This window comes from Desmodus rotundus, chromosome 6 (genome assembly GCF_022682495.2).
Source record: "Desmodus rotundus isolate HL8 chromosome 6, HLdesRot8A.1, whole genome shotgun sequence".
Taxonomy (NCBI): domain Eukaryota; kingdom Metazoa; phylum Chordata; class Mammalia; order Chiroptera; family Phyllostomidae; genus Desmodus; species Desmodus rotundus.
This window is the reverse complement of record NC_071392.1, coordinates 88,822,850-88,836,298: the sequence shown is the minus strand read 5'-3', so window position 1 is coordinate 88,836,298 and position 13,449 is coordinate 88,822,850. Positions and strand designations below refer to the sequence as shown.

Sequence of the window (13,449 nt, the reverse complement as noted above, 5' to 3'; positions counted from 1 at the left end):
GAGCCTGCCCGGCTGCTTGAAGCCGTGGTGTGTGAGCCAGCCTTAAACGGCCACAGCAGCCTTAAAGCATGAGGTTTGCTACCGTGTGGCCTGACGGACTGCAAATGAGGGGCAGGAAGCCAGGAGAGTGGAAGGAAAACCTATCTTTTCACGGTTGAGCCCAGAAATGAGGGACCATTGGTTATACAGAGCTCTTGGCCTTGGAGATGGGTGTTTCCCAATCTTTTAAACCCAAGTTTGCAGCTGGTGACGTAATGGTCATCTCCAGATGCTGGTGCCCAGATGTGGCAGGCTGATGGGGGACAGAACCAACCCCTGGATATCGCCGATGAACATCCTCCCAGTTAATACATTTCTTTTTGGGACATGATATTCTGTAGGTCATACAACAAGACATAGCTTTGTTGTTGTCTTTTATGGATATATAATTATCATTTTCTGAACTACAACGCTCCCTTGGAGATTCTGATCTATTATTCTCTGCCCTCAGTTGAAAAGAAAATCACTGTTGTGTAGTTTTAAAAAAACTGACACGAAAATGTGTTTCTAAAATACTGTTCCATGAAACAAGTAGGGCAGAAACAGTACGCACCATGTGGCTTCACACTGGTAAAGAATTACACATAAGTGCATAGAAAAGTGCCGGCCAAAGCACATGCCAAAAGAACAGTATTCAATGTATTAGAATATGGGATTATAGCCGATTTTTTCTGTTTATTCCTTTTGCTTCTCTGGATTTTTAAATCATTCAAAATAAGCAATATTTGTATAATTTTAGGAAAAGTTACCATCTGATAATTTTCACTTATTTTGCAAAGGTTGGCAACATTTTAAGCAACCGTGTTCTGTAATTTTAACAAGTGTTTAATCAGGGGGGCTAATCAAAATGTAAAAAAGCGGATTTCGTTTGAAGACAGAGAATGAGAAGGAACTGAGCACTGGATCGAGACCATCTTTCCCGCCTTCCTTCCTGTTTTTAAGACACCTGAGAAGACGGAAAAGAGAGAGAGTGGTCAGACTTCACCACAGAACCATTCTGAACAGGATGTAAATGTTTTCCTATGAAAAATGGCTAAAACTAGGGGCATGCTATCTTTCACAGCGAAGTCCTCACAGGTCTGAAGGGCCAGCCTGTTCAGAGTTTAAACTCATGTCTCCAGGACTCGGGATGCAAGAGGAGCGTAATTCAGTGTTATAATTACACTTGACAGATAGACGCTGTGTCTATTATTCACGGGTTCTGGCGGCTCTTCCCCAGGAAGGCCCCATAGAATACTAAGTATCAGCCGCTTTTCAGGAGAAGGCATTCGGCATTCTCATCAGTTCTCATCAGAGGAATCACAGTCAGAGATGCAGAAAACCAAATGTGATCATTTGAACACTGTGTGCAAAGGCAAGTAAAAGGAGTAATCATCCAAAAGGCCTTATGTCCAGTGAGCTTCCTTCCGTTCAACTCTTTACACAGGTAGGTGGGTGGATCACTGCTTGAATGGAAAATGTCTTTAACTGGTCCCTGGGCTTTAGCTATACTCTTTCAATTCCTCAAATGCTCCGTGGCCTGTCTCCTCTCCTTGCTTTGGCTCATGCTGTTCACTCTCTGGAAAAAACCCTCCTCTCACTTCTTTGCCTTCAAGGCAACTCACATTCTGCATCTTCTGGAAACTGACCTTGATGTCTTCAGGCGAGGTCAAGGTTACTACTCTTTGTTGCCATGGTACCTGTGTCAGGGACTGCTAACTTCTTATGAGAAGTTTTTGCCTCCTTTCCACAGTTACCCATGAAAGTGGCCATGTACCCAGAGCTGTGTGTTCTGGTCCCTGGAGTATCTGGGCGGAGCCATGTGACCAGTTACCACCAATAGAACGAGAACCCTCCCTTCCTTTGTCTGCCAACTGGACTCAGAAAGGCTCTAGGAGGAGGTGGACCCACGACACAAAAGGAGCCTTGATTTCAAATCCCTGTGTGAGAGGACTTCCTGGACCAGAGCCATAGTCACACAGCTTAATTTATTCCCAAATAAGAACAATTTCTTATTCCTAAATCTCTCATGACCTTATCACATTTTAAATTTATTTATATGCTTAAAAAATCAACCGAAGGATCTCCATCAGACCACTGGGATTTTGAAGGGATGAACAGTATTGTAATGGCTTTATTTTGGTTCCAATATCCAGCTCTGTTTCAGAACGTTGGCTGTAATAGTGAAACTATACACAGGTTGTGACATTATATTCGAATGAATTAGTGAAACTCTGTAACTCACGGCACCCTAAAGGTTTAGCACAAAGAAAAGGGGCTGGGGGCGTCTGGGAGCCTGTAGGTTGGTCCGCACCCCTGTGAATGTCTGCACCCCCTTCACTAACCCACCAAACTGCTCTCCCAAAGGGAAGAGAGGCAGCACTGTGCACTGAATATCCTCGAGGCAAACCAGAGCTTCCCTGTCAGTCAAGGACAAGCTCAGAAACCTGGGAGGAAGTCCTTTGGTCCTCTGCATTTCTATTCTACATTGAATGGACCCCAGAATCTGGAACCCGGACCGCAAGGTGACACATGCAGCTCTACTTTTCAGCCACACTTAAAAAGCAAGCAAATGGGCCCTGGCCGGGTAGCTCAGTTGGTTGAAGCATCATCCTGATATGACAAGGATGTTCGATCCCCAGTGAGGGCACATATAAGAGACAACCAATGAATGCGTAAATAAGTGAAACAATAAATCTATGTCTGTCTCTCTTTCACTCTAAAATCAACAACAACAACAAAGAGCAAGCAACCAAGCTCCTACTGCTGACCGAGGCCTATGCGTTCCATTTACAATGTTGTGTCTGTGGACAAATGCACCCGGGTTCTGAATAGTCTCCTATAACTTAGTCCTTTGGTAACAGAGAAATACCTCAACGAGAAAATTAAAAGAAATGAAACATGAATGCGACGGAGATAGAAACAAGTCTCCTCTCCCTAAAGTATTTAAGAAAAATATTTCTCAGTTATGACCTGAGTCCTATACTAGGGTTCTTGTTTCTTCTTGTCTCCTCTAAGTTTCTGTCTTCGTTGCTATTAGAAATTACCTTGTAATTTGAGAAAAATGTGCATTTAAAAAGATAACTCCCTGAATTGCTTTTTTAAAAACTGTTTTTCTCAGGTTTCCAACTGACATCCAGTTGGTCACTGTCCTGTCGCACAGTTGTACCGTCGGTGTTTGCCTGGTGCCTTGTAAAAACTCCGCGCTGCTGTCCTACGGCTGTCTGTGGCCCTTCGAGAGAGTTCTGGTTTTGAGCTATTTCCAGGGATCTTCCCCAGTCCCTCACTCACTGTATTTAAATGAAGCTGTGCTCTGACTTATTGCATCTCTTCTTCTTTTTTCAAAACCAGGTTTGAATTAATTGGTCCCCAGTGTCATCCTTAGTTGAATCAATTCTTCGGCATTAGAACGTCCACTGAGTAACGACGACACCGATTCTTCCTTCTTGCAGCACTTGTTTCCGTAAGAACATGGAGCCTGCGGAGACACCGTTGGCTGCTAGAATGACAGGTGTAGGGTCTCTAACCTGATTCTAACTCCGCATCCGTGTCGCCGCTGTTCCCACGAATCCACGCGCTTATTACTGAGCAATAACATCGCGTCTCCCTCTGCTGCCGCAGATTGGGATCTCGGATTCCGGCCCCTTCACTCTCCGCCTCCCTCGGAACACCCGCTGTCATCCAGCTGGCCACCGGCAGGCCAGTTCTAGGGGCTGGTCTTTTTAACACTTTAACAGGCCATCTTTCTGAAGAGAATGGTTCTGTGGCCTGCTACACACAATAAATAATGCATAAAGATTACAATCAGAGAACATGAGAAAACAAAAAGCCCGTCAAACATTTCGCCTTTCTCCTTGGTAACGACATACAACATACAGTACCTTCAAACACTTTAATGAGGATGCCTGTGATTTTCCAGGCAGTGCACCGAATTAACTGCCTTGTAGAAATTTTGTTGTGCTTGGGAAAATGAAAGACTTCTGTCTTATATATGTTTTGTAAATCAAGGTGCAGGAAAAAAAAATCTTTTGTGCCCTGGCTGGGTTGCTCATCTGGTTGGAGCACTGCCCTGCACCCCAGAGGGTTGCGGGTCCGTGCCTGGGCGGTCAGGGCGGTACCCGAGCTGAGGTTTTGATACCTGGTCAGGGTGTGTGTACGGGAGACAACCAATCGCTGTTTCTCTCTCCCATTGATGTTCCCCTCACTCTCTCTAAAAATCAATAAAAACATATCCTCGGGTGACCATTAAAATTTTTTTTGCGTGGGCAGGATTTCAGGAGGGGGATGGTCTCCTAAAGATGCCTCTTTGGAGTGTAGAGGAAGAAAATCAGAACCACAGCTCTCAGAGAGAGGTGACTTGTGTGGCCAGCATAAGACGAGTTCCCGACTGCTTCCAGAAATTTCCAAATCAGCACACGTGGGTGGATCAGTAGCATCTAAGGTAACGGCAGTGTTTCATGTCAGAGGATCTCCTCCTTATAACTCTAGGGTACCTACGCCATTTACTCAAATTAACTGTCCCTCCAGTGAGGCCGACAAAGAAATCTGGGTAAAGTCAGTGTAACTTTACTATTTACCAATTATTTGTATACCTTTTAATACTCAATAAAAGGTACGCAGCTAATATTTTCAATCCCTATAATATAGCACAAATTTCATCTTTAATTGATATCTCTAAACTTTTTTGTTCATAACTGAATTTGAAAAGTTTAAATCAAAAGCTGGAGAAATTTATTAAAAGTTTTTTTAAAAAATCACAACAGTGTTGCTATTCTGGTTTTAACTTTGTTTCTTGAAGATGTAATTCTTCCCTTGTGTATTGTAGTGATGGAGTCTGAATTGTTCTTCAGGTCCCAAAGCTTTGATACAAACGGAACTCACAGTTAGACCTGCAAAGTGGTAGAAACATGAACATTCTTCCCAAGTCTCTGGTGATAAGGTAAGTTGGTTTGGAGAAGTGAAAAGGAAAACCTGGGTGCTAATACCTGATCTCTATTGATAACAACTCAGAACACATAAAAGAGATGAAACACCCTAAGCAGCAACCCAGAGTCAAAACAGGCCAGTGGAGCAAAGCTAGACACTCCTCGCGCCTCCACAAGTGAGGCTCTTCAATAGAAAAAGCTGTTCCAGTTCTGAAATAGCGGGAGATAAATTGCTGTTAGTTTATTTCTTCTGATTCATCAGTTTCTATAAACTGCGGAATGTTTCTTCCGTGTCTTCCTCAAGCACATGCATTACATGAGGCTGTGTCTTGGGGAATGAAAACTGTTCCTTAATACTGTGTTTTAAGATTAGGAGGACATTAGGCTGCTGCCCCCACATTTTTTGAGAGATATGCAAATGTTTTCTGAGTCATCCCAATGTCAGAAAAAGCGCAAACTCGGCCAACGTGGAAGCTTGTGCTCACGTTTTACAACAGTTTCTGGTTGCTTTTTCTCAATGTTTCCTAGTCGATAAGCATCCCCTTCAAAAATCTCCCACTGTGTCCTCTGAAATCTCTTTTAAATTATTAAACAAAAATAAAAATCCCACGGTCACTGTTATTGATCACTCCTTTCCTCTGACCACACCTCACCTAACCATTGGCACTGCAGCCCCTCTGCCCCCGGGCCCTGTCCGCACCTGGGGCCGGGCGGGGTGGGGGCAGTGGATGTCCCGGTCCCATCGGCACTTCTCTTCTATGGCCCCTGAGCCTCATTCAGCCACGCGCCCTCCTGTGAGACACTGTCCCCCATTCCATTACTGTCATCGTGGGACCTGAGGACCGGAACATTCAGCTCACTGGCTTCCTGTCCACTCCGTCCCTGCCGTCCCCATCAGGGGCCTCAACAGTGACGTGGATGACCAGACAGCCAGTTCTCTGTCTGTCTCCAGAGCCTTTTCAGACAACAGAGGGTCCCGCCTGCATGGCCAGAGGATGCATCTTAGGTCTGCTTCCCTGGGAAGTCCCTGTGTGCTCGGCCACGACCTCTCCCTCCACCGTCCACTCTGTTCTGCATCATCATTTCGATCCCCAGTCCCCCCGTTGCGGTGATGGCCTTCTGCTGCTAGCCCTTCCCTGGTGTGGACTCGCGCCATGTGTTCGCTCCCCTCCCTCAGCATTGCTGACTCGGGCAGCCACTGGGTGTGTCAGGCGCTGCTGTGGCCCCGGGGGGACAGGGGTACGCGCTGTCCCACAGCCCCTGCCGTATCGGTGTACGACGTGGTCACGCCTGCCTGACGCGTCTGGCACTTACAAAACTCTCAATACCACTGGTCATGTCTGCCACGGGCCATGGGCACTGAGGCTTTGTGGGAAAACACGGGGCACCGACTGGTTTCCCCTCCTGGCTGCATCTGTCCTCTTGCTGACTCTGTATTTTTCTAAACAGCCAGCAGAGTCTGCCTTTATAAATGTTCACCAAACTTGGAAGTCTGTGGACCGTAACCCCCTGCAGCCGCACCAGAGCCTGATGAGGAGAGGGCCCCGTGTGATGAGGACTACACTGGACTGAATTCTGAACGGACCCCTTTAGAGGTGTGTGGGTGGGGGCCTCTCCCGGGGAGCTGTGGAGGCCAAGCTGCATCACAGTGCTCACTGCTACTGTCCACGCTGCTCCACTAACTCGTGCAGACGTCATGTTACATTATGCCTAACGCCGCGGTGTCAGCCCACCCCACGTCACTCTCTTACGCCTTTTTCCTGATCACTCTGCATGCCTTTTTATCAACTCGTAACCCTGTCTCCTTGGAAAATAAACACAAAAAGATTTAAATATCCATTCTTCTCCAATTTTGTTAGGGCAATTCATCTCTCCTCCCTCCTGCCCTTCCTTCTATCCATCTTCCCTTCCTTTTCATTGTCTATCATTTTTAATTAAAATATCCATTCTTCTTGCATATCCTTAGGGCAATTTATTTTCTGTCTCTTCCTTGCAAATCATTGATTGGGAATCTCCCCATGTGCCTGTGCCCTGTGAGCTGTCCAAGGGCAGGGAGCCGGGTCCTTTTTAACACTATGGACTTGCCTTTTAGAACCATTCCTGAGCCAAGGGACCGCTGATGTTGGACTCTAATTAAACTGTGCCATCGGGGCCACGACCAGCCAGCAGGGAGGGACAGAGTGGCTACTCCTGAGTCAACCAAGGGCTTGTACTCACATTTGAGCTCGAGTTTGATGAAGTCCGTGTTCCCCAGGTTTTCCAGGAACACCCCCCGCGGGATCAATGTCTTGAAGTAGAAAGAAATGTCAGCACTGGTTTCCCCTTGGAAGGTTGAGAAGTGCAGGTAGGAGGACGGGTTGGGGAAAGAGGCCGCATTCCAGTAGTTCCCTGTGGGGACAGAACAGAAACATGCGGGTCGGTGACACCTTGCTCGTGGCAGTGAGGTGGATGATAACCACTGCTTGGGTTTTAACAATTAAGTTTCCTCGGGCAATGCCCCTGCTTCCTTTCGTCCTGCTGAACGACGATGCCCCGAAGCCCCACTAGAGTGACCTGTGTGTACGCATGTATTTCATTAGAGATCAAGAGCCGCTGCTCCTGCCCAGAGCAGTCCTGGGGGCACTGTGGGGGGCAGGTGCCCACAGAGGAGAAAGTGGGGAGCAGCCCCTGGGGCACTGTGTGGCCGTGGGGGCTGTCTGGGACTTGTGCATGTGTGCTGGCAGCTTTGAGGGGTGCAGGACCCTATTCAGCACCTGGGCTGAACCTAGAGGGTCAGAATGAGAACCAGGTTTCTGGCGTTCTGCCCTTGCTCATCTGTGCGCAGTGCTCAGAAATGGGGTACAGAAGGAATACCGCTGGGGGAGTGCTTCTCCCCCGCTGGGAACTCCAGGTGACATGCTGCCCTGTGCGGGGGCGGGGGGCACTGAGCTAAGCCCACCTGTGGGCTCTCAATTAGTCTCTACCCCTGAGCTCGTGGAGAAGACAGGATGCATTTGCCCCCTCCCCCTGCTCATTGCCTGAAAGGACCTAGTGTCTCCAGGGGAAAGGTAGCTCACAGGACAAAATAAACACACCACATTGGATGACGCATGGTCCACTGGGACAGACGAACTGAGAACTGAGTATAAGACCAAGAGCTCATTCTCACGCTCAACTTCATCACCAGGGGAGGAACTCCTCACACATATATATACTGTCTCCATTATTCCAGAGAGAGAGAAAGGGAGATAGAAATAGAGAAACATTGATCGACAGGTTTCCTCCCAAACATGCCCCAACGGGAGACCGAACCTGCAACCCAAGCATGTGCCCTGACAGGGAACTGAACCCATGACCTTTCCGTTTATAGGACGGCACTCCAACCAACTGAGCCACACTAGCCAGGGCAGAAAATCCTTTTGAATATACACATTTCTGAATACATTTATTTTCATAGCTAAAGACTAAAATACATGAGCATGCTTTAAAATGTTTACTGAAGACTTTAACTTTAATACTAAACCTATATTACAATCACCAGATCAGGCCAAGATGGAGTTGCTCATGCTAAACCCTAGGTCAGAAAACCAAACCTTAACAGGGTTTCTCCCAGAAAAGTAAGACTTAGGTCAACCAGTTAGCACTTGCCTGCTTAGCACAAGTTACCTGCTGGCCCACCAAGCCTTCCTTTGGTTTATATAAGGGAAGTAACCCTGCTCTAGCCAATCAGCCAATGCCAGGTATGACTTCCTTGCTCCTGCTTAGCGGGGCTATAAAAATCTCTGCCTCATGCAGCTTCTAAGAATTCCTTTCTATCTGCCAGAGGGGATACTGCCCAATCTGCCAAATAAAAAGCCTACTCGATCAGTAGATTGTCCGGGGAAAATCTTCTAATACCTAAAATATATTTGTTTTTAAACTGAATTTTGCTGTATCTTTCCTTCCAAGAACACAATGTGTTAACTGAATCCAGTCTGTACATTTTTATATACTAGATTTTTCCTTTTATGGAAATTATGCACAGATGCAATATTCAGTTCAATTACTATTAAATAAAATTAACTTTGTGTTGGTACTGCTATGCTTAAGCTGTGATTTTAAATTAAATTTAGAATATTGCTATATTATGATATTAAATAACTCTTATTTAATCAGTGCTGTTTGTTGCTGTTCTTAGAGACAAGGATGTAGAACGCAGTGACATCCAGGAGAATGAAGAGCAGCATGGTCCCAGTAGGTCAGCGCAGACCGTCTCTGTAAACGTCTTCGTTAAGTAAAGCCTGCGTGCTGACGGAGTCCGTGTTTCAGTTGTCCCCGAGGTCTCCTGCAGTTCCCAGCTATCTGTGTTTTAAAATGGCAGCATCACAGACTTCAGTAGAAGGAAAACACACTTGTTTTTTTCTTGGGAAGAAGAATGTTATTTGACATTGGTTAGAATAATACCTGAAAAGAAAGAATCTTAATTTAACTCTTTAAAATGCTACCCTCTGGGGTCTGAGTCCTCTTTCTGGCTCAGGATCTGGCTTAATACACGGTTGGAGTGGTTCAGGCCCTCCTTGACCAGCTGGCCAACACTGAGGGTCTTGAAATAAGACCAAAATCAGGCTAGCAGGTGCATCCCTTTCAGCGGTCAGAGTTTTGGGAGGGAGTGAAGCCACGTCTGCGGGGCCAGCGGGGTTCCGCTCACCCTAACTGGGGGAGAGCCTTTAATGGCTGGGTGCTCACCAGGGTCACCAGCTGCACTTGGGCCCGACGCAGGGCAGTCCTGTTGCCTTGGGCCACGTCCCTGGACAGGAATGTAATGAACATAGTCTAGGTCTCGTCAGATCTGGTGTATTGGTCTTTCCTGAGGCGGTGCTGTGTTCACATAAGGGCGGCTGTCTAGAGTGATTCTTGACAAAGGCAGGCGAAAAGTCAAGTGTGTCAGCATTTACTGGGGTGTGGCGCTGGTTACTCGGGCAGAAACACCCCCAGAGAGCGGGGGGCAGTTCGGTCAGTTAGCTAGCTGGGCAAAATGTCCCCGCAGACACCAACCCCACCCGCTGTAACGGTGTGCTCACCAAGTGACTGGGAACTAACCTGGTGTCCCGAGTGGACCTATCGGCAGGGAAATTGCGCCTGTGCAAACGGTGGCTCCCGGCCATCCTTCCGGAAGTGTCTGGACTATCACAGGCTGTCTTTGGAGCTGCCCCTGGCCGGCTGTCCCAGGTATCTGGGTGAACTCACCATGTTCTTGACCAGCGATGGTGAAGACTCTCCCCTGGAGCTGACTGGGGGTGTCAGAGCTGAGGCGCCTCCCCAGGGGAGCCGAGGGAGGAGTTCTATTCACATTTACTTTCAGAGCCCCACCCTTTCCAATATCCGCTTCGGTTATACATTACGACGCCCACCTGTGGCTGGAGTGGTGCACGGTGGGACTGATGGGAAGTGTGCCTGCTGGGACGCAGGCTTCCAGGTTTTAACGAGCAGGGGACAGACCCTGGTGGCCTGCTGTGATGCCTGTTCTGATGAGTCTGGGGCCCAGTCTCTGGGGTTTGGGGCTGTAACAAGGGAACAGGTGTGCCTTTCCCAGTGCTCCCTGGGCCTGGCGATGCCAGGAGCACACAGCATTATTGCTGTTTGTTTATAATGCTCCCAGCAGACTGTAAGCTCCCTGAAAGCTGGGAGGGAACCGTTTCTTCTCCGTAACCTTTGACCCCAGAGCAAAGTATGTACTCAAAAGGTCATTACATCATTGGGTCAGTGATAGTGTCCTCTCTCAATTATATTTAATCCCACTCCATATGCAAAGTTCTCAGGGGACAAAAGCCACTGTATAGCGACCTGAGCACTGAAGGTGGTAAAGAACTGTGAATAGGAGCTGACGTTGCATTAGCGCCTACCAGGACGTGGCTCCCACTAGCACGCCGTCACTCTCCTGATCCACGGCTTCATTCCGAGGACCCCCACAGGCTCAGTGAACAGTGCCACACGTCTGCAAGACCCATGGCCTCATCACCTCCAGGCTACTGAAACAGCTGCAATCTGTGCTGACCATCAAGGTCAGTGCCACAGAAGGGCAGGTGGCACTGGACGAGAACACCAGGGGGCAATAGGAGGCTCCTGTCTGTCACGGACCGGCATGGCAGCAGGAGTCGGGGTGGCCATCGTGGACAGGCAGAAGGGGGCAAGTGTGGAAACTGAGAGGGAAGGTGGGAAGCAGAGCCGACAGGAACGGAGCCCGGAGGGGCCAGGCAACAGTGACAACACGGAGGCAGGCGGAAGCGGCCAGGGACCCGGCCGAGGGTGGGACGCGACGTGGCTGGGGTGGGGTTGATGGCTTTATGAGTTGGAAAACCACGTGGGCACGTGAGAAGCTTTTCAGATACGTCCTGGGCTGGGGCTGGGCATGTCTCCTGTGGCAACAGGAACTGGGGTGGTGCCTCCGGTCACCTCGGTGAGTCAGCAGTAGAAAATGCAGCACCATCTCTTCATCCAAATTCTTCCACAGCCATTTACCCCTGTCACCGGTGGTTATTCCGTATGGGATTCTGACTTCAAAATTTCTGAGGGATAGTTTCTGATGGGCAGCAATTCCTTTTGAGCCTAACTTGAAGTTCTAACTTAGTTTTCAAAGTCAAGTGGTGTTAGAAGGGATACAGTAAAACGCAAGTCCCGCTTCCCCTCTTTCCATCCCAAACCCAACTTAGTGACAACTCCTTTGCACCTTTAACTTTTTAAGTTAATCCCTGTATTTCTAAAATACACTTGTGGAGATATGTATTAGTTTACATATCTTAGATCTCCTCCGTGGACTTTCCTGAATGCAAGATGAGGACTGAGCAATTTTACAAGCCAACCTCCCTACTGTTTCTCTTCGCGTTCTCCCCAAACAGCCAAATGACAGATTTTTGGTTATATTGACATTCAGCGTGTTCTAATTCCTGAACCTCCTGGGGTCCTGCAGTTTGCTTCTCACCGGCCTGTCAACGGTCCGCACTTACTGATTTTCCTGTATGTTCACAAGGAGCAACTGAACACAAGACATGCTGGAGTCCTCTCTGTGATGGTCACGGTGGTCAGGGTCGGGGCCATGAGGACGTGTTGCTGGGAGGATGGTGGGGACAGCAGCAGGTGAGCTCACAGGGCCACTCAGCCTGTCACTTGGTGGAGCCACGGTGCGGTGGCCTGTGTGCCGGCTGCGGAATCAGACAATTGGGCCCCATCCCCCCCACCCCCTGGGCAATTTTCCTAAATCGCCCTTCCTTCATTTGTACAATGAAACAACAATGGAAACCCTTTCATAGGGTGTTGAGAATCACAGCAGACGAGGCTGGAAATGCGTTCGGCAGAGTGCTGAGCCCTAAACAGACGTTCCACCTATGCTGCTCGTCCCTGCTACACCGGTGGCTTTAGTGTCACGCACAGTCACTGTCCGAGGGCTGGCCCAGGGGAGTGAGGGTGGGAAACTGGGTCCCCTTCCTTCGCCAGGCGAAGAGCAACTCATCAACCCCTGAGGCCTCTCCTGCGCCCACCTGACAGCACAGGTGAGTTTTCTAAGGGGAGGTGCAGGCTGGACTGAGAGCTCTCCTGACCCTTCTGCCTTCTCCAGCCACCGGCCCATCTCAGACCCACCTCTCACCCTGTCTCTTCTTCTGTCACTCTTCTGCTCCCTGCCTTTCAAACCCCTGTGCCCCATGTCGTTATCTCCTTACCGACCTAAAAAAAATTCCACAAAGGGCACACAAATGAGAACTATCCTCGAGACCGGCAACATGACACGTGGCTTTGTAGAGTAGCCCTCAGATGTAAATCTGACGAGAGGCGGCCTGACTGAGCAGCTCAGAGGGGGACCCGAACTCTATAAATAATTGCATTTGGACGAAGGTAGACCAGAGAGCTGACCGCAGAGTTGCGAGAAGTGAGAGGTTCAGGCCCCACCTTGATGTCAGGCCCCTGCTGTCCTTCCTTGACCGTCAGAGGTGAGACAGGTAGGTAGAAAAGGTGAAGAGGCAGTTGGCATTTGGCTGATGTGGAGCAGATGCATGCGGGCTCTGCCAGCCGTGGCTTAGTGAGGCGCGTGGCTGCTGGTGCGGTCTGGTGCCTGGGAGTTGGGGTGGGTGGTGGTGGAGGGGGGCGGGAGGGTTTTCCATCTGCTCTCAGATTTAGCATGAATTCGGCCACCGTGCTGAGAAGCTCCCATGGCTGCTGCTTTAGAGGCCAGCATATTCCACTGTAAATACTAGCCAGGGAGGGCCAGTCGCTCTGGACACTTTCAGTGGCCTGAAGATTGGAAATTTGAGTCTCCTCTGAGTGGTGCATGGGGTCTTCGTCGTTTACTACGGCCGGGTGCTCCTTACAACCAAAGACCAGAGGGCCTCGCGGGCATGCAGATTTGAGTCTCCGTACACGGGGAGAAAAAGCTGCTCCCTGAATGAGGCCATTTCATGCTTTCTGGAAAGGGCGAAGTCGCTTTGCTCGGCTCCCAGCCTCCTTTCACAGGGCAAGCTGAACGCGAAACAAAGGGCTGCGAGTTCACATGCGAGTT

The 13,449-nt window shown here is 48.9% G+C and overlaps 1 protein-coding gene across 1 annotated transcript in view; it reads right to left on the bottom strand.

The window, feature by feature from the left end:
• The window catches only part of CNTNAP2 (contactin associated protein 2), a 1,617,197-nt gene that overhangs the window by 182,123 nt on the left and 1,421,625 nt on the right, over positions 1-13,449 (bottom strand). The window contains exon 16 of the mRNA XM_053926665.1: positions 7,161-7,331. Coding sequence (XP_053782640.1) covers positions 7,161-7,331 — 171 coding nt within the window. The remainder of the gene's footprint in view (positions 1-7,160; positions 7,332-13,449) is intronic.